This window comes from Mangifera indica, chromosome 6 (assembly GCF_011075055.1).
Source record: "Mangifera indica cultivar Alphonso chromosome 6, CATAS_Mindica_2.1, whole genome shotgun sequence".
Classification (NCBI taxonomy): Eukaryota; Viridiplantae; Streptophyta; class Magnoliopsida; order Sapindales; family Anacardiaceae; genus Mangifera; species Mangifera indica.
Genome location: NC_058142.1, coordinates 13366708 through 13389285, shown reverse-complemented (window position 1 = coordinate 13389285; position 22578 = coordinate 13366708). Strand labels below are relative to the sequence as shown.

At 30.4% G+C, this 22578-nt stretch overlaps 1 protein-coding gene across 4 annotated transcripts; it reads right to left on the bottom strand.

Annotated features, from left to right (window-relative positions):
• Positions 1 to 15243: 15243 nt before the first annotated feature.
• On the bottom strand, positions 15244 to 22206 carry LOC123219313 (WPP domain-associated protein). 4 transcript variants are annotated; one of them, XM_044641198.1, is made up of 6 exons: positions 22090 to 22206; positions 18754 to 21282; positions 18052 to 18178; positions 16973 to 17074; positions 15824 to 15902; positions 15244 to 15706 (listed from the first exon to the last, which is right to left on the bottom strand). In XM_044641198.1, the coding sequence occupies exons 2-5, from the start codon at positions 21246 to 21248 to the stop codon at positions 15840 to 15842; spliced, it is 2787 nt and encodes a 928-aa protein (XP_044497133.1). In that variant the 5' UTR covers positions 21249 to 21282; positions 22090 to 22206; the 3' UTR covers positions 15244 to 15706; positions 15824 to 15839. The 4 variants fall into 4 exon arrangements, with proteins under 4 accessions (XP_044497133.1, XP_044497132.1, XP_044497131.1 ...); XM_044641197.1 differs by having other exon boundaries at positions 22021 to 22172; XM_044641196.1 differs by lacking the exon at positions 22090 to 22206 and adding an exon at positions 21531 to 21992.
• Positions 22207 to 22578: the final 372 nt, after the last annotated feature.

The window sequence follows — 22578 nt, the reverse complement described above, 5'->3', positions numbered from 1 at the left end:
AATCTTAGCCTAAAACTTAATTTTATTTGTTAAGTTAGTTTTTATGTTGTAATATAGGGGTTAAATGCAATGTCTGACAAATATGGAGGTTAAATGTAATTCTAGATAAATATTGGAGGTTTTTTTATATTTTACATTGTAAAGGCATTTTGATATTTCTTTATTATTTCATAACTTTTTCTAAAATATCAAAATTACCCTTCCCCTCATCTATATAAACTCTCCTCACTCACTTTTATTACACACACTTCTCATATCACTCTTTCGCTTTCATTTTTATTCAAGATCAATTAGTGGGGATTCGTTCGGACCGAAGAAGTTCGTATTTTTGAATTCTACTCGAAAAAAGACTATTTATCGAAAAAAGGTATTTATAACAATCTTAGCCTAAAACTTAATTTTATTTGTTAAGTTAGTTTTTATGTTGTAATATAGAGGTTAAATGCAATGTCTGACAAATATGGGGGGTTAAATGTAATTCTAGATAAATATGAGAGTTTTTTTGGATATTTTACATTGTAAAGGCGTTTTGATATTTCTTTATTATTTCATAACTTTTTCTAAAATGTCAAAATTATCCTTCCCCTCATCTATATAAACCCTCCTCACTCATTTTTATTATACACATTTCTCATATCACTCAAACACTCACTCTCTCGCTTTCATTTTTATGCAAGATCAATTAGTGAGGATTCGTTTGGACCGAAGAAGTTCGTATTTTTGAATTCGACTCGAAAAAAAACTATTTATCGAAAAAAGGTATTTATACCAATCTTAGCCTAAAACTTAATTTTATTTGTTAAGTTAGTTTTTATGTTGTAATATAGGGGTTAAATGCAATGTTTGACAAATATGGGGGGTTAAATAATTCTAGATAAATATGGGGGGTTTTTGGATATTTTACAATATATATAAAGGATTTATATAACATGTTAAGAATAGATAAGTATTGCTTTGATACAAGACAACATACAAGGGTGTTAAATAAAAAAAGAGATAATTGAGGGGTTAAATGAAATTTTATTAAAATTAAGGGGGCATTTTGATATTAAACATTGTAGGCGCATTATAATTGAAATTTTATGTTTTTTCGAGTTTCATCGTTTTAGGATATATCGACTCGTATTATCCAGATTTCTGAAGAATTTTTTTATTGTTATCATTCTAGGGCATTTCAACTTTTAGAATTCGAATTTTAGTTCCGTTTTTTTGAATTTCACTGTTTTACGATATATTAACTCGTATTTTTCACATTTTCGAAGAATTTTTCGATTCTTGCCATTCTAGGGTTTTCAACTTTTAGAATTCAAATTTCAGTTCCGTTTTTTTGAATTTCAACGTTTTAGGATATATCAACTAGTATTTTTCAGATTTTCGAAAAAAATTTCGATTCTTGCCATTCTAGGGTATTTCAACTTTGAGAATTCGAATTTCAGTTTCGTTTTTTCAAATTTTACCGTTTTTGGATATATCGACTTGTATTTTTCAGATTTCTGAAGAATTTTTCGATTCTTATCATTCTAGGGTATTTCAACTTTTAGAATTCAAATTTCAGTTCCGTTTTTTTAAATTTCACCGTTTTAGGATATATCGACTTATATTTTTCAGATTTTTGAAGAATTTTTTTATTATTGACATTTTAAATTATTTCAAAGTATAGAATTTGAATATCTATTTCAAAGTATAGATATTATAAAAATGTTTTAAATGGAACGTTAAAAACAGATAGATGCATTTTGATATAAGATAACATACGAAAGTGTTATATAAATTGTTAAATAATTATAGGGGGATAAATAAAATATTAGAAAAATATGAGGAGTTTTTTTATTAATAATTGTACGACTGTTTTACATAGTTATTATAAATTTTTTTATTATAAATGAATAATTATCTTCAAAAACTTGTCATTGTAGGATTGATAATTAAAATGGATGGTTATGCATCGGTTCGTTACCAGGAAAATGGATTCAAGGTGGCAACAACACAATGAAATATGTTGGAGGAGCCAAACAATTGATTAAAATCCCTTATGGAACAACATTCGAGGGATTTATTGAGCTTTTGATTATTGAAATTTTAAATTATTATATTACTTTAATTGTTTTTCTTTTTTAATTTATTTTAAATGTAGTTAATATATTTACTATATTGGCCAAAGGACTATTTCCCACCCAAGGTATGCTGCAATCTCAAGTTTCCACCATTTAACTATGGAAACACTAAACACCTACCCATGGCTGGTTAAATTTAACAGAACCCTAACGCCTGAAAATTTTATCTTTTTTTGCCTCCCCAAACTTTAAAAACTAAAATTTTCCCCCAGCCTAAGTTTTAAAAAATGGTAGTTTCACCCTAGGGTTTCGTTTTGAAATCTCTGACTCTATTGCCAACGACCTCTCCCTCTCGAAGCATCCTCTCCTTTCGGCGATCTCTTTTCATCCATTTGGAGAAGCCTTGGGAGACGAAAAACTTCGTCGGGGAAGATGAAGAACTTCGTCTTCCCCGATAAAGTTCTTCGTCTTCCAAGGCTTCTCTGACGCCGATCCGATGTCCAAATGAGAGGAAAGGGATCGCCGAAAGGAGAGGATGCTTCGGGAGGGAGAGGCCATCAGTAATGGAGTCGGAGATGTCGTCGGAGATTTCAAAACGAAACCCCAAGATGAAACTGCCATTTTTTAAAACTTTGGCTGGGAAAATTTTAGTTTTTAAAGTTTAGAGGGGCAAAAATAGATTATATTTTAGTTTATTTTTTAATATTATAGAAAAAATGACGATTTTACCCTTACCATCGTTAATTTTAACTGCTCATGGTAGGTGTTTAGTGTTTCCATAGTTAAAGGGTAGAAACTTAAGATTGCAGCATACCTTGGGTGGGAAATAGTCGTTTGGCCTTACTATATTACCCCAACCTTATTGTTGTCATCTTCCCAACCTCCCCACGTTTTGATATGGTATCATAATGATCTTCATTACAAGACACAACAATACATCAACCAACAACATGACCGTTTAGAGTGTTAGTTGGGTTTTCATATGACTAATCGTTGTCTGGACATTAATTAACGACAAAAATTGAACGTAGAAGTGATACACTCACAAATACAGATAATACATCGAAATACTATCAATCAATTTTTGTTTTTAATGATTTTGATTTTGGTTCAGGTCGATATGGCCAATTCAAATATTTTTTTTGCATTTTAAATTAGATTTTGCAAGAAAAAATATGACAAGATATATTCATTAAGTGGAAAAATTTTTAGGTCAAAAGTTGAGTGGTTAAATGATGATCACTCATAAAAATTTCTATATCAATTGTCAAAACTAGCCAAGAGATTCTAACACAAACACAATTAAGTTGTATTGCATTGTACTAATTTTAATATAATTGAAGCATTTGTGTAACTGCTAGTTTCAATTGACATTAATATTAAATAGAGTAATGGGGCACCATTATTTGCTTTTGCTAGGTGGGTCACATGCATTTGTCTCTTAGTTGGAACTGTTGAACTTCAACGGCAGTGCAATTATTCTTTTCTTATTCCCAAAGTACCCTTTTCGCTCTCCTCTCATTGCAGAAAAAGTTCGTAGGTTTGGGTAAGCCCGGAAAGGTCGCTTAAATAGGGTATTAGTTAAAATATTTTTTTTTCTTTTATATATAAAATATATTTTTTTTACAATATAAATATAATCAATTTTCAGTTTAATTTTTCTTTTAAAAATGAAAAGAGTCTCCCAATAAATAACAATAGTGTCCAAAGTTGTGATTCACTTTCAATAACATTCTAACAAAAAAACCGAAAAGAAATTGTTAAAATATTATAATAAACACAAAAAGATTTTGATAAGTTTTATATCTACACTTTTTAAATATTATTTACAACTTTTTAATATTATTTATTTTGTTACAGTATACAATTCATGATTGTTTGATAAAAGTTGTGTTTAAAAGTAAAATTAGATAAAATACTGCATAAATAACCGGAAATGTTTTCTTGTCTTTAAATTGTTTGGGTGCGTGAGATCTGTGTTTGTTGGGTTGGTTGGTCGTCCATGGCCAGGTCGGTTGGCCGGCCATAGCCAGGTCGGTGGGCCAAGTCAATCTCTCCTATTTTTAAAATCAATTTTAATAATATCTCATGCTAATTTTTTTATTAAATTATCTTACAGGTTTTATTTTTATTTCAAAATGGTCAAAGCTGTATTTATGACTAAGTTAGGGGGGCATTGGGTTATCGAAGATAATGATATTATGAGATATGTTGGTTGCGACAAAAAAATGATGATGGCTAATGCAAGTGCTGATTTCAAAAGATTGGTTGAGAAAATATACTTTCATATGAGAATCAACTGAAGGCGATCAAATATTTGTATATATACGAACAATGATTTGGCAGTGCTTGGAAGCCCATATGAGCTCCAAGATGATGATGATGTTGAATTTATGATGATGGCAGTCGAAAAAAAAGTTTCGATCCATCTTTATGTTACAAAGAGTCAAATTGAAGAAAGAGATAATATCAATGATTTGACATATGATTGGGTACAACCATAGACTATCCCAAAGGATGAAGAATTGGGTAATTGCAATGATGATGATGGTGATTATAATTATGATGAGAATGAAGATCTTGAAGAAGAATTTGATAGGTTTATGGATGTTAATGAGATGAATGAAGATCTTGAGGAACTGATTTTGGATTACCTTCTTAGTGTCTACCCCCATTAGAGCATTATGTGCAAAATACAATACAGCTAGCTTCACCCCGTCCTCATCGTCATCGCCCCAATAACATGCCTCAATTGCTACTTTCAATCAGTATAATTAATTGATGCGACCCTTGAAAAGTATTGTCGTCTCAATTAAGGGACCCCTGAAATGTGTACATATGATGACACATCCGTATTATCGCTAAATATTAGCCTTGTCACCAATGCAAACTTCATTTGGCTAAACCAAACATCAACACCATTTACTCGGAATCATAACTCTCTTTTATAATTCTCACGTTTAATAAGACAGAATAACATCAAGTGCATGAGTCTCCTGCTTAAATGAAATGCTAAAGGTATTTTAGATTTTTATATTTTGGGCTATATATGTGCAATGAAAAAAAAGTGGTTATATATAGCTAAAGGGTTAAAAAAAATGGTTATTTAAATTAATATCCCACTTAAATGAACATTGAAAGTATATATTTAAAATTTATTATGATATATTAAAATTAAACTTTTGTTTCATTTGATATAATGATTATAGAGTCAATTATTGTATTTGGATTTTACTTATCTAGTGTTGTTGGTTCAACTCCGAAACAGTAGTCTAACTCAAGTAAAGTTTCCTCTTTAAAAAAATTTGGAGGTATAATTAATTGACACCCTAAATTTATTTGATAACAAAAACACTTTCAAAAGTAAGGGGTAAACGAGTCAAGTTTAGCTAAAATGTGTTTAATTTGAGTGTGGTTTAGTTCCATATATACAAAGTTCAAAATCATTGAGTCGGTAAAGACTTGGCTCAAACACAAGTCGAGGTAGTAATGGCTTACTTAAAAACATGGTTCAAAAAATTATCCTTAACCTCTTACTTTTCAAAAAAAAAATCTAAACTCTATAAAATCAATTATCCCATATTTTCAAAATTAAAAAATAAAATTTTAAGCATTTGAAACTTTAAGGAGGCGTTTGATTTGAATAATATTTTATTACTAAAATTAAAAAATTATCTTAAAGATAGATTACTTAGAGGGGGCGTTTGGTTTGGGTTTTTAAAAATTATCTTGGTAATCTATCTTTTATTTCCTTGTTTGGTTTGTCAGTAATAAAATATTACAGTAATCTTCTAATACCAATACTGACATGATAAGTAATATAAGTGGTAATTTGATTACCATATTCACCTTAGGTATTTAAAAATTATCAAGGTAATCTTGATTTTATTATAATTATATTATAATTTATTAATTTTTTGAGACAAAAATAAATTTATTTTTAATTAATATGACAAATAATATAAAAATATTTAAAAATAATTATATTTAAGGGCATTTAAGTAAAATAATTTATTAGTAATCTTTTATTACTTTTAACCAAACACAATAATTATTTATACCTATCAAATTTTATCAAACATAGTAATTATTTATACCTAGTAATCTTCTAAGTAATCCATCTTTAAGGTAATCTTTTTATTTTGATAATAAAATATTACCCAAACCAAACACCCCCAGAAGGTTACTAGATATAAATGATTAATATATTTGATAATATTTGATAATAGCAAGTATAAATAATTATTGTATTTGATTAAAAGTAATAAAAGAATACTAGAAATTAATTTATTTAAACACCATTAGGTATAATTATTTTAAAATATTTTTTATATTACTTACTATATTAATTGAAAATGTGTTATTTTTATTCTAAAAAAATAATACATAAGAATATAATTATAATAAAATCAAAATTACTTTAATAGTTTTTTAATACCTAAAATAAATATGATAATCAGATTATCATCTACATTATTCATCACATCACTATTGATAATAAAAAATTACTGTAATATTTTATTACTGATAAATTAAACAAAATAATATAAATAATAAAAAATAGATTATTAAGATAATATTTATTGATTAGAACCAAACACCCTATAAGGATTTATTAATATATCACTTCACCCAAATCGTGGGCTCGTGCGTTCATTAAACCAATTAATACCAAACTTTAGCTCAAATATATTTAAGCTAAACTATAAAATGCTCATGAGTAGCTTGATTCTTCACAACCCTTTTCAAAAGTTTAAATATATTTGACCCCAAAAGTTTGATGTAATAATAAAACTATATTTGCAAATAATATGTACAAATAATAACATATTATTATTTAATTATATATTATTTAATTTTTAATTTAAAATTATCTAATTATACAGTAATATATTATTATTTATATATAAAATTATATATATTATTTATGCATAAAATATTATCCTTGATGTAATTCGGATTGTGAAGCACAAGCACTTAACTCCCAATTAGCATATAAAGGGTAAAATTGTAATATCGAACTACAAAGAATTGTGAGAGCAATACTGAACCCCCTTCATTTGTCACCGTCGCCAAGAAAAATTTGCAAACAAATGAAACGAAAATTACATCAAACCCTTGACGATTTGATTGACCACAATAAATACAAAGGACTGTGAAATATGCATTTAACTCCTACATAATTTTGTTAGTTGGGAAAAATTAACAAATGAAAGGTAAATCTGTAATTTTGCATAAAATATAATTAAAAACAAAAACTTCCAAATTTTATTTTATGGTGTTTTTTTAGATATATACACTTGCATAATTGCTAAAATAATACTAGCGAAGGAGAATTAGATTTTTATGTTCTAGGTTGTAATCTAGAACATAAAGTAAAAAATAAAAGCAAATAAGTTGGCTCATACTCATATTGGTGTTTGACTTAATTGAACTTGAACTTAAATTCGAATTGAACTAGCTTGACTTGTCAAATTGTTAGAAACTTATCGATAAACTCATCTTCTCCAATAACCTTTCATGTTTTCTAGAGATTTTGTATTAACAATGATAACAAATTTATCTTTAACGACTTTTTTTTCAACTATTTGTTTTTTCCTTTAGGCCAAACGACTATTTCCCACCTAAGGTTTGATGTTTTCTTAAGTTTCCACCATTTAACTATGAAAACACCAAACACCCACCCATGACCGGTTAGATTTAACAAAACCATAACGGTGATAAATTTAATCTCATTTCCCCCCCTAAAAGTTTAAAAACTAATATTTTTTCCCTAAGCTAAGTTTGAAAAGATCACATTTCCCCCCTAGGGTTTATTTCCAAACCCTTTTCACTTTCTCCGGTGCCATCACCGGCCGTCTTCCCCTCCCGATGGTTTCTCTTCCACCGACGGCCTCCCTCAACTCTTGCACTACGCATCTGACGTAGAGAGAAGTCATTTGGGAAGAGAAATCATCTTCCCAGATGAAGACGACTCGTCTTCCCAGAGGACGACGAGTTATCTCGTCTTCGTCTAGGAAGACAATCGTCTTCCTAGACGACGACGACTGAGAAGACGAAGAACTTCATCTTCCCCGACGAAGTTCTTCGTCTTCCACGACTTCTCTGACTCCGATCGGGCTTCCAAATGAGAGAAAAAAGATCGTCAAAAGGAGAGGATGCTTCGAGAGGGAGAGGCCGTCGGCAATGGGGCCGGAGATGTTGTCAGAGATTTCAAAACAAAACCCTAGGGTGAAACTACAATTTTTTAAAACTTAGGCTGGGGAAAAATTTTAGTTTTTAAAGTTTAGGGGGGCAAAATTAGATTCTATTTTAGTTTATTTTTAATATTATAGTAAAAATAACGATTTTACCCTTACCACTGTTAGAGTTTTGTTAAATCTAACCAGCCATAGGTGGATGTTTGGTGTTTCCATAGTTAAAAGGTGGAAACTTGAGAAAACATCAAACCTTGGGTGGGAAATAGTTGTTTGGCCTTTCCTTTATCTTAAACAATTTTTATTCTTCTTTAGCCTTTATTTCGGCTTAGTTTAACTTGAATCCACTTGAGTGACATATTGTTTTATGTGTTGTTAACATTTTTTTAGTCCAATAAAAAACCTTATGTATATAACTTAAGTAATTCCAAATTAATTGTTCAAGAGTAATCTTATTGATAGATTTTATTTATTTATTTATTTATTAGAGAAGAGTTCCAATTTAAAATTAAAATATTTAAACATAAGTTATCTACCTTTTTTATTCATGCATGGTGTTGTAGTCTTACATATATAAAAAACTAGATAATGTTGACACATAATATTGATGCATGGTTAGGATTGCAATTGAGCCATGGATTGTTTGCCTTGAACTTAAACTCGATAAAGTAGATATAAGGCTTGAGCTCAAACTTGGCAAAATTGGAAGTTGTAGGCTAAAGTTCAAGTTTGAGATATGAATTACTAACTTACACTCAATTCAAGAAAAGATCATTAAAAATTGTTGATTCAAAGAGTTTAGTCTAAATTTACCAAACTCAGTACTAACCTATTCGAACTCGATTTGAGTAAACACTTGAGCTACTCGAGCTTGAGGTTGCTTTGATAATAGCCGAGCCAAAAGTAGCTCAAGAGCAATTCAACTATATTGCAACTCTATGCATTTGGGGATTTTTTTTGAAGTTTCTGAAACTTGTAGGGAGTTGCTGGTAATATGAAATTTGGGAGCGTGAAGCAAAATTATTTCGGAAGCGAATTCCTTATTTTAACCATCATGTTATTTGTATATGAAGATAGATGATGATCAAGATCAGATCTATAGACTTGAAAAATATTAGGTTTTGAATATTTGTTGATTCGATTTAATTTGAGTTCTAGAGCAAACGTCAATAATATTAGAAACCGAAATCTCTGATCAGAGTATAATGTAAGTTATGTAGAGGATGTTTGTAATGACGTGTTTTGAATATTTAAATCGATGATTCGTAAAAAATCAAAATTAAGACTTTGATGATCCATGAGTCTAAAATCAATCTAGATAGGATAATGAAAGGATATTACCTATATGGAACATACAATTAGAGATAATCGGTTCGATGGAGTATTTCTTCATCGTAGTTTAAAGAGTATGACACATTGCTAGATGTTTACTATAATAGTTGAGTTTTCAGATGCACTTTTGAATTCTCCGAAAAAGGACTCACGACTATGTTACGGTTAATTTAAAAGGTTACACCAATAAACTAAACTTTCGAGAAGGAGAATTAATTATTCAAGGATGATTAGCATCTTCCGAAGGATAATAAAATTATATAAAATGTTATATTACTGCAAAAATAACATTTTAAAAGTTAAGATATTAGTGAGATTAAATTAAAGTAGCTAAGATATATATTTGATATACATATATGACAAGACTTCAAATTATGCAATTTTTTAGGTCAAATAAGAATTTTAATAATGCAAAATGAGTCACTATTATATAAAGTGCATTTTAGTTTATTTTGAACTAATATAAACATTCTTGCACTTTATGTTCTCTCACAAAACAAATTAAAAACTCTCTCCTCCGTCTAAATTTTGGCTTGGAAGGTGCATTCCTTTGGAGGTTCTTCAAGTGAGGAGTTTAATCTATCATCATATATCACTATAAAAGGCAAAGGAATAAGTAAAAGTTTTATCCTTCTTTTATATGCTTTAATCATGTTGTGATACTTGTTCTATCTATATGCATGAAATCTTTGGCATCTTCTTTTTCATCTACCATTTTCAATTGTGCCCCTATTGGTTGTGCCAAAATGAGGGGCCTTTGTAGGGCCATGAGAGAACTGACCCCCCTATCACATTTAAAGAAGAGCAATGTTATGTTCACCTAGTTTTGAGTACCTAATTTATTATCTAAATAATGTATTATCATGTTATTAGATGTTAATTTATCTTCAATTAAAAATTATCTAATCACATGATAAAATATCATCTAAAAACTTAATTTGGTACTCAAAACTTAGTGCACATATAATTTTATTATTCTAAGAAGGCCAAAAGACTTATTCCCACCCAAGGTATAGTAAAATCCCGAACTCATACTCTCTAATTTTCAGAAACTTAAACACCCATCCATCATCCAAAATCTATTAAACTTTTCCGTTAGAGTCATGGTTAAAAATATCATTTTATCAGTAGTATTAAAAAAATTATAATTTTATCTCATTGCCCTTCCCAGGTTTTAAAAACTAACAACTTCATCCCTACCTAAACATTTCAAGTTTTTAAAAGTGATTATCCCCCCCCCCCCCCCCCATCTAGATTTTTTTTCTTCCCTTTCTAGCTACCACTTCATCATCGGTGCCTTCCTCTTCCCACTCTCACCATCAAAATCATTCAAATGATCATAGTGGGAAGTCGTCTCTTTGTTTGATGAAGAGACATGTCTCCTTGTCAGGGAAAAAACAATAGAGAGTCTCTTCTCTTTATCGCATGAGCTTCCAAGGAGACTGACTGAAAGATTCTGATGATGACAGTGGGAAGTGAAACTCGTTAGTGACAGAGTGGTGGTCAGAGAGGGGAGAAGAAAGAAAACCTAAGTGTAGAAGGGAATAGTCACTTTTTAAAACTTGAAATGCTTAGGCAGGGATGAAGTTGTTAGCTTTCAAAACCTAGGGAGAAAAATAAGATAAAATTATAAATTTTTTAATATTATTGATAAAATAACGGTTTTACCCTTGACTCTAACAAATTTTGGGTGATGAGTGAATGTTTGAGCTTTTGAAAGTTGAAAGGTATGAGTTTGAGATTTCACTATACCTTAGGGGGAATAAGTCTTTTGGCCTTTTAAGAATAACATTTTCCAAAACTTAAAAGGAAAAATATCCAATTTTAAATGCATTAGTAGTAAAGTAGAAGTTTTTCGAACAAAATACGCTTAACTTCATTTATCCTTACAATATTTGAAATGGTATAAAATGAAAATTCACAAGAAGTTTTAGTGTTGTTCTTTGGATAAACTTTGGCATCAATTGGAATTTGGAGTAAAACACTAAATCTGATTTATGGGAATTTGGATAAACTTGAGTTTGTTTGAGTTAGTGTATAGTATTATCGAAAAGTTGACAATAAAATGAGCAAAACAATGTCACCAAAGGATGAATAATGTCATTGAAAGCAAAAACAAACTAAATTTTAGTTGAAATCAACAATGTATCTAATGATGGAGTTTCTCCAAAGAAAGTCAAATGACTTAATTTCGAACTGAAGTTTCAATTTGACTAGAGATTGACTTTTTTGTTTATCTGATAATAGTATTTATCTTACTAATAACATTATTCACACCTTTGATAATATTATTCATCTTGTTAACGACCTTCTAGAGACATTTTGCACCAGTTCAAATGAGCTTGAACTCAAGTTTGAGTTGGACACTTAACTTCAATCCAAGCTTGCACTTAAGAGTGGATACAAATTGAGCTGAGCCCAAACACCTTTTGGTTCAATTTTGACTTGAATGAAAAATGGTTCAACTTGAGTTCAGATCAAGTTCAATGAGCCAAAATAAGGATAGTTTGAGTTTGGTTTGAATAAAAAATGGGTCGGTTTGGTTCAACTTAAGTTCATAACTCGAATTCATGACTCAAGCTTGTTGCTCATTGACAAATGATATTATTTTACCTAATAATGGACAAAACAACACTATTTTGATAATTATTTAACATAATCTCAATTGAGTCATGAGTCAAGTTCAAATCAAATCAAAGTATCTCCTAATTTGTGAGTCAAATTAAGTCGAACTCTCTTTAACTTGAGTTTAATTTAATTTTAAAAATGAGCTAACTTTTCCAATTCAAACTTTGTTTGAATTTAAACTAAAAGAATATGAATCGAGTTAAATTGAGTTGCACCAAATCGATTTAGGTCTAGCCCTACTTAGTCTAAGGCATGACTTAATTTGGATCAAATCCACTACTAATGCTACCTTGTTATTTAGGTTCAAAAAGGAAGGGACATTAATGTTAGGTATTATAATAGGTAGGATATTGAATAATGTTCTACACAATTATTTTTGGGCATTTTTGGTAATGTATGGCAACAAATGTGGACCTCATTCTATCAATTGAGTATAATAAAAAAAACTGGTTAGCACGGCACTATTATTTAATGGTAGTTGCAGTACATTGTTGGCTCATTGCATCCTGATTTCATAGTATTGACTCGACTGACCAACCACTTTGATTCTTTATATCATTCACATTTCTTGTCTCCAATTACCGAATCTCATCTTTTATTGCATGAGATAGTTATCCTAGGAATTTAACATACAAAATTTATAATTCAAAGTAAAATTACTAAATTATCCCTTTAATTTGATAGATAAATATAATTAGGGATATATTCAAATCGAATTGAATTTAAACAAAAAATAATTTAAACTCGATTTAAAAATAAAACACTTTGTTTGGACGTAAATTTGACTTACTTCAGATGGTGATGAGTTCCTTAGAGAAGTAAACAGAGAAGAAGAGAAAGAGTTATCAAAGATAAAGAAAAAAAAAAAAGAACAATCAAAGAAAAATATATAGAAAAAGAAAAGTCTTCGAAAAAGATGAATACGAGACAACTCAATCAAGTCGAGTTAAAGCTATCCCTTGAATATAAAATAATTTAGGATACATGTAATAGCTTAATTGGACTAAAGTATTATCATTAGACTATAAATTATTAAATTATAATTACATTATGATATCTCTATGGTATCCCATAAAAAATTAACTATATGTTATAAAAATATCAAAATGAAAAAAAAAACTATTAATGGGTATATATCCATCCACTATAACAATAATTATAAATAAATAATTGAGACAAGGAAGGAAAGCAAGATGCAAAATGTTTCCTTTGTTCTTGGTGAAAGCACATGCAAGCATTAAGAAATGTCCATAAAAAATGGTTAGTGAAGTTTCTTCTTCAACTATATTAATAATAAATATATGCTTTTTCAAACATAGAAAATTAAGCAATCTACCAAAATGTTGGACGCTATTAATGGGATGTTTCAAGGGATGATCATTTATTTTTGTTGTTTGTGAATTTAGTTGCCCTTTAAAATTGAAAGCCTAAAAGCTATCTATATGGGCCACAAATCATTTGGAGCCCAAGGCGGTAGGATTGATAATTTTTAATATGATCGATTAGTTTGACACAACAAAACAAGTAAAAAGATGAATTCGGATTGAGTATTTAATTTTTAAATGTATTCTAATTCAAATTATTCCCTCTTATACATTTAATTCACTTTACCCCCTCTTATTTAAATTCAAAATATGAATTAAGATCTCAAATGATAGAATGTATCAAATGTATTTTTCTTTCAAAAATCTTACATATAAATAAGGAAAAAAGAGAGGGATAGGAGAGAGGAAAAGGAGAAAATACTACCCAAGTAAACACTACTATTATGTGCGATATCTTATGTAATTCTTATATTAGATTCGGACTAATGACAATATTATAGATCTAAACATTTTGTTCATCAGATCGAACCACTTAAAAATTGAATGTCTCTTTTACTTTTTGTTTAATTTTAATTTATCCTGTTTCACATATGTTACAGACTAATCTAATTTTTCTTAGATTTTAATCCTTATTGTCCTAGTTAGCTTTTGCAAAGCTCTGAATGACGTAAATCTTCATCTTCCTCTTTCAACTTCCCCTTCAAGATAAATTAGAGACATCCATTTCTGGTGTCGAGTTTCATCCTGTAATTCATCTTGCTTTCTTCAGTCCACATTCAACTAAATCCAAATTCTTCATCGCGGAGCTGCCAGGTGCCTGCAACTGCACTAACAGATAATCTATTAACAGATAAAAACAAATTCATCCTTGAGGTTTGAGTGATAATCAAAGACACCCAGAGGATTTCAAAAGTGACAATTCTATCCTATTTTTATTATGAAGACTAAAATATCCAAAATTATATTTATTAAGTTTCTTATTTAAATGTGATATATTTGTGCTTCTCTCAAATTTTCATGTTTTTAGTTTGATTTATGTTTGGAGATGAGATTAATGTTACATAACTTGAGAAGCAGATATCTTGTATAACTTATCATAACCGTGATTTTATGAATTTTTTTTTTGTCCTTTCATTAAACTTTTAGTTTTTCTAGTACAATTTTAAAATATAAATTTATTTTAAAAATCTTTATTAAATATATTCGAATAAAACTGAATCTGAATAAAAATCAATTTAAATTTGACTCATTCGAATTGCAAAAGAAAAAAAAAATTGATAAGTCAATTTTCTAATATAATAACATCTACATGACAAAAAAATTTGAAACAAGTTAAATAGTTGATTCAAGTTCAAATGGTTGATGTTCTCTATATATTCATTTAACAAGAAATACAATTATTTGCTACTGAAAAATATTATCTATTCTTTGTTAGAGGGTTTTTCTTTTTTAAATGGGATTTTTTTTTTGACAATATCACAAGAAATTATTATAATTTTTAGTAATTGCAAATATACCGCTATATTTAGTAATCAAAATACAACAAAACTATATACTTCAATTTTATGTATATAAATTATCAATGCTCATCCAAATAAACCTTTTAAAAAATATCCAATTAAATAATAACCAATGATTCATTAATTCGAAGGCCTCCCCTGGAGAAAGCCATATTTCAAGCGTCTTGGCAATAGAAGAGCCATAATATGTTGAATAAAAGAACAATTTTCTATCGTTAACTGTTGTAAATAGATTTATAATACAAGACTATTAACACTAAGAAACCGGGGCAAATGTAAAACTAAAAAACTGCCAAATACAGAAGCTGACTGTGGTTCATAACTCGTATAATATACATACACCTACAGTAACACAGGGGACGCTAAAAGTGTAATTTCACAAACAACTATAAACTATGGTTCAAAGGAGACTGGGAGCATCCTTGGCTCCATTACAAAAGAATATGAGAAACAACTCTAATGCTACAAACTCTAACCTCTCTTGCTTCAGCATCTTTTCCCTTTTTGGGTTCATGCACAAAACCAGAGCTGAGAGTGTATGTATGAGTAATACCGATTCCACCTCAACTCTGCAAAATATTCTTTCCTTTTGGAAGTTTTCACGATGCAATGGATTTGCGTGGCAAAAAGGAAACCATGGAGATCTCAATCTGTTTAATTAAAATAGAAGTAAGGAAACCAAGAAAAAACCTTTCATTTTTTATTCTGTTGTATTCAAATTTCTCCGACAACTCACGATGACGGACAACTTGTTTCGGAAAAGTTACCTTATGGAAGAGCAGATCAAGCTGGTTTTGTAGATTCTCCACCCAATTCTCTTCTAACTAATTTCAGAATCTCAACAATCTATGGGAAGCAAGCCATCATAAGAAACATGATCTCAAATAAAAAAATATTTAATATTTGAATCTGAACAGTGACTTTAAGTATAACAAAAGCATTAATACATCATATAAGTTGTTCTCCACTAATAGCTACAAAAAGTATAAAATCTGGCCTGATTTATATGTACTGTATTAAAAGCATTTTCCAATTTCTCACTCTTCTCAGTGATTGACACTGTTGAAGAGTTGCGCTAAGATGTGAAACATAAATGCAAGCATGAATGATTTATCACATCTAAATCTTATTAGACAACATGGGAAACTACATAGGAAGCATATCAACTTCATTCCATGCAAACTATGAACTATTCCAAGCAGAAGAATTCATTTTATCTCATAGGTTTTTTAAGTGACTTTTATAAAGATAACTGTTGATAACATCTGAAAGGGTACACGATAACTCATTTCAGGAGTCATGTGAATGTTTTATCAATAAAATTATTATCTAGTAATTTGCAAAAATATACAATGTTCAGGACAAAAAATACAAGTACTACTTGTCACGAGTAATGAGTTCTACAATTGGAGAACACGCTAACTGAAATACAAGCTACTTTACAGAGTGAGCTTTATCATTGACATTGCTTCCTACAATTTTTTGTGCAACTAATAAAATCCAAAGTTACTTGAAAAAAACAATACAAGCAAATGGTTATAGAAGGCTTTGGTATGTATACAAAAATTAATGTGTATATACACAAGCCTAAATCTCTTGCACAGGGAGAGCTTTATCGTAGACATGGCAACAACCTTAAGAAAGACTTAAGTCACTGAACTCTTAAGGAAGATTCAAGTAGGCTAACATTAATATTCTTCACAAAATATTAAGTAGACATGATTTTTCTCAAAAGTTGCAATATCTGGTAGCTGCAAGCAAACATGTGTTTGAAATTTGATTGAATTGAAATAATTCTCGTCTTGCATTGAGTAAGATAGCATTGAATTAAATGATGGAAGCAAAAAGAAACATAAATTGTGTTCAAATATTTCAAAACATGATAGTATAAATGATGGAAACGGAAAGCAACTTACCCCAGGATAATGTTGCAATACTGGAGAATAATGATCAAGTGCTATGTATATTTTCTCAAGAAGGCTCAAAAGAGCATCCACCTCATCCCCAAGAAGATCAACCTGAACTCAAAGAACGAATTCAGTGAGAAAAATAGTACAGTATAAGGCCATCGAAAGACATATTTGCAAGAGAATAAAAAGATGAACATCTTGAATATACTTTCTAATTGAATCTATCTCCACTATTTACAAAACAGTTCCATAAATTTTCATGTACTCTTTAATTCTTAATAACTTCAGTAAACCAAAGATATAACCATCAATTTTGAAGTTCTTGTTGCTATTTGGAAGAAAACAATACAATATTAAGGAAAGAAAAGACAACAACAGAGGCAGCGAACATCTACTAAATTTTTTTAATACAAAATTCGAAAATGATGCTGCACATAGCCCTTCATTCTTTGGCATCTATAGGTACACTCTACTGCCTTGATATCAGCACTACTTTTGTAAACTAAGTTTTATAATTTTTTATATTTAACCGAACATCTATTAAGGTATTGGGATGACCTTAATAGATTGAGGAGAAAAGATAAAGGAGATTGAAGAGAAAAGAAAACAGAGAACAGCGAAAAGGTAGCAGAAAATTTATCCGCTACTGATAAACTCCCAAGTAATTTTTAATATTCAATCAGACATTTTTAGTTTTAATTTGTTTCTGGATGGACCATTGCTGAGAACTATCAACAATTTAGGGAATAAAACACATAATTAGTATCCCAACTCCGCTATCTAAGCAACAATTCTGTGATTTAGAATTATTATAAAACGAATACACAATGCATAGTTATAAGGGATAAAACTGACTTAGACAACCTAAATTCCCAACTGTGAGTGACTGAACATAGCCCTTTTTGAACTAATGAAAGTATGCACAAATTTAGTTTGCAATATTTTCAAGCCCTCACACCAATTTACAGTTAGCATCATATATAGCTCTATGCCTTACACAACAAAACATGAATCATAAGAACACAAACTCAAATTAAACAGATCAATATGAAGTATTTCTGGCATATGCTAACTTTTTAACATACCTCAGCTTCAGCCTTTTGAAGGTCAGAACTCCTCCTTTCAAGCCTCTGTTGGTACATCAACCCCTTGCTTTTGATTACTTTAGCTTTCTGAATAAGAGCTCTCAAATGAGAACTCAAATTGTCCAATCTAAAAGAAATGCCACATGCATATATGGTTACATGTCAATAAACTATTTCAAAATTCATCTAAAATCTCAATGAGTGCTTACATATAAATGACAACTGAAGCCTGAAGATTAGAGGAGAATCAAATTCAATCACAGCAATTCTCAACACTGTAAAAATTTCAGACAGAACATAAAATTTACTCTTATCAAAGAGAAAAAAAAATCATATATATTATCAGTCTTGAGGACTCATTTATATAAATTACAGCAAAAACTTCACTTCATTACATTATTAAAACACAATAGTGAACATAGGGTCAAAAGAAAAAATGGGAAGGTGTCAGGCAAATCATGATTTCCACTCACTCAAAATTTAGGCAAATCATAAACAACAGTCAATGACCTAGGAAACACAGACTGGATAAAGCATATGTGATTTATGCATAACTATAAGACCAATCCAAACATCTACAATCTGGAGAAGCATGCCAAAAAAAAAAAAACCAGAATCAGCAAAGGCCATAATTTTTGTTGATAGCACCATACAGATTACAAATAAAAAAAACAAAAAAAGAAGACATTTTTATCAATGTACCTCATATTGCCTCTTGTAATATCTTTCATTACTCTGCATTCCAAATCAGCAACTCTCGTGTATAAAGACTGAACAAGAATGGTCAAGAATTGTATTTGCCGCTTATGCTCCCTTTCTTCAGCTTCAGCCAATAATCTGGAATTTTGCCACTCTTGATTAACAGACATAAGCATCTTCCTTTCTTCATCAATGTCTTTTATCTCATTCATTTTCAATGTAAATTTGTGTCTTAGGTCATACAACTCCAACTTGTATCCTTCAATCTGTTCCAATGCTAGGCTCAATTCACCTTTTATTTCATCAGATTCTTTACTTCTTTCAGAAATTAACATTTCCTGTTGTCTTGTTGTATTTCTTAAATTGTTCAACTCTAGAGAAACCAACGCGAATTGCTCCTTTTCTTTTACCAATGCAGCGGCTGCTTCCTGGGCTAATTTTTCCTTTTCTTCTATCAATGATGACAGGAAGAATGTTTCTTGCTTTAGTCTTTCCTTCTCTGTGACCTCCAAATTTAATGCCTCTTCCTTTTGCAATGCTTCGGTTTCAACATGAAATCGAAGTTCATTTTCATTAATATATTTCAGGTTCAAATCAAGAAGTTTCTCTTCAGCCTCCTTTAAGGATTCTTTGAATATTACTCCACACAGTTCTAGCATAACGAAGGATTCCATAGCCAAATCTTCAAAATCATACATGCTGTTAGATTCAATATCTGACAGTTCTGTGACACTGCTATCATAGTTCACCATGCCCTTAAGAAGGCATTTATACACATCTTCAGTAATTGAAGTTTCAATACAAGCGTCTTCAAGAGCACACTGAAGATTTCCAATTCTCTTTACCAAGTTTTCCTCGGCACTGCTATTAGAGTTGACCACACCTTTGAGAAGGCATTTATACACATCTTCAGTTATTGAGGCTTCAAAACAAGCGTCTTCAAGAGCACACTGAAGATTTCCAATTCTCTTTAACAAGTTTGCCTTGGCAACAGAGTGCTGCAAAATTATCTCTGCGGTATCAGAAACTTGTGAAGACAGGCATTTAATTTCTCTTTTCTTATCAGTAATCAAGCCCCTCAACTGGTGATTTTCTGAAAGAAGGGATTCCAATCTATCCTTTAAACTGCAAAGACTCCCAGCATTCTTATTAAATAAAACCAACTTCTTGTTTTCTAAAAGAATGTCATCCAATTTCAAAACTACCTCTGGAATCTTTTTCCTCAATGTATCAAACTCTTTATCCTTCTTAAATGGAAAAGAAGACCCTCTTTCTCTTAAGTATTCTCGCTTAAGGCTGAAATATTCTTCAGTCATCTCTTGCACTTCAAGTTCATGGTTTCTCTTCATTTTTGTCATTTCAGTCTTAAAATAATTAACCAATTCTTCTTTTGACATGTGCTTCAGTTGGGCATAGTCCACATTCTCTGGCACAGCAAACTCATCGTGCTTCCCATTACCATCCCCAAGAGAAGCTGACAAGGAAACATGATTTCCTGAAACTTTACGATGTAAATGATCAGTCCTTTTATTGTTACTACATTCCTCGCCAATCTCCGTTGACCCATGAGAAGATATATGTCCAATTTCCGGAACAGATAGTGATTTGGAAATGACATCCAATTCCTGACGTAAACTTGAAATCTCTTTAATCTTCTCAAACCAGCTTAAATTTTCATTATCATAAACCTGAGCATTTTGATCCCACAATCTTTCTTCAAACTCTTCTTTGAGACCCCGAATACAATTCATTGTTACCATATCTTCAATCTCTCTTTGAAACTCCTTCTCCTGCTGCAATTGACAGAGTGATGTTTTTGACAAGTAAACCATGTCATCGACCTGTTTGCAAATCATGTCATCTGTAGCTCTCAAGGAATCAAGTATTTTATCTACATCCATCCATTTTATGTCAGATACATTGTCTTGTAGGATACCACCCAATTCCACCATCTCTGAAACTGAACCTGAACCTATCCTCCTCATAGAACAACTCCCTCTAATGCAGTCAATTTCTTTTCTAAGGTTCCTTAACTGATTTTTTGCCACAATTTTAAGGCTACCCAGAGATTCTACTATTCCATAGGAATCAAATGACCCATTTGACAAGCTAGAGTATGGTCTTTCACTTCTTGGCCCATGCTGCATTACTGAAGACCCAGACAATTCACTTTCATCACCACCCACATGGTAAAGACTTAATGTTTCTTTCAATCTTGCCAACTCCAGCTCTTTCTCAGCAATCTTTTCAGCTGCGTCCTGTTCAACTGCACTCACCATGCCTTTGATAACTGAATCACTTACCATCCTTGAAATGGTTAAACGGTCATTGATATCTTCCAAATATGAATCCAAATCCTCAAGAAGTTCGTTCCCTGGATTCTCACTCTCTTTACCATCATCATCAACCATCACTAACCCATGAACTGCCTCACCACCATTAGAATTTACAGTACCATTTCCAACTCTAAAAGTCTGCAACACAACAGGCTTTTCCATTGCTATTAGAAAGCACACCTCCAAATTCCAAACCCTGGAGACCAAAACCCCACAACCAATTTAAACTCAATTTGCAATCAACCACAACCAACTAAACTAATAGCCAAAAGGGAAAAATGAAATAACCCAAGTAATCAAATACTCATTTTCCAGTTTTCCTTAAAACTTTACCTCAAAAATATTTTTAAAAAGAGAAGAAGAATCTGAATCATTTAAATTCCAAACCTTTTAATTTACTTAACCAAGTTTTGCTTACAAAGAAGCACTATACACCAAACTTACTGTCGTTTCTTTCCACCGCTTCCACGCATAATCCAAATTAACCCAACTAAACTATTCAACTCAATTTGCAATCTCATCAACCACAACCAACAAAACTGAAAACATAATAATAAATAAATAAGGCCAGAATCAAATACTCATTTTTTTCCATTTTCTCTGAAAACTTTTATCCTAAAAACATTTTTAAGCAGAAGAATCTGAAACAATTTTCAGTCTAAACCTTTTTGATTTACTTAACCGAGTTCAGCCTAAAAAAAGCACTACACTCCAATTTCCGCTTAATTTTCTCTCTTTTCCACCATTTTCGCAGCAGCTAGACCAACTAAACTCTTCAAAACTTAAATTCCATACAGCTCACACTGAAAACAACAGTAATCTAAAAATTAAGCTCAATTAGCAAACAAACAACTTCGAATTACAAGTTGCCACAACAAAATTTTTAAAAAAAAAAGCCAAAAAAGTTGAATTAAGAAAAAGCAAAATTACTTACAAGCAGAGAAGATGTCAGTCCAAATAAACTTAAAGCTGAGAAAAAGAGTTCGAAAATTCGAAGACTGACCTCAGATTTTTCAAAAAGCTGCTATCTCTGGTTTGGTAGTGGTCTCGGTTTTAGGGTTTTTTCTAAAGATAGAAAAAGTGGAGCCAGAATTTGGTGAGCCGTGAGCGGGAGTAGAACATAAAAGATCAAACCTTGGTTTTGCGTTTAATTACATATATAGCCCTCCTTCTCTGTTCAAAATTTGTCTTGTTAAGGAAAAGAAATAAATAATTCATTTTATTTGTCTTTTTCGGATGTGACACTTAAATTGAAGACCAAAACATTATTTTCATCTGAGTTTTAATGCGTATTCAAAGTTCTATTTATGAGAATTTAAAATTTAAAATATCTATTTATAAATTATTAATTTTAGTTATAATTAAGAATAAAATTATAATTTTATTAATAAATTTTAAAATTTAAGAGTTTAATCATTTTTTTTTATAATTTGAAAAATTAATAATTTGCTTTTATCTAAAAGTTTGAAAAATTCACATTTTCCTTTAAAGT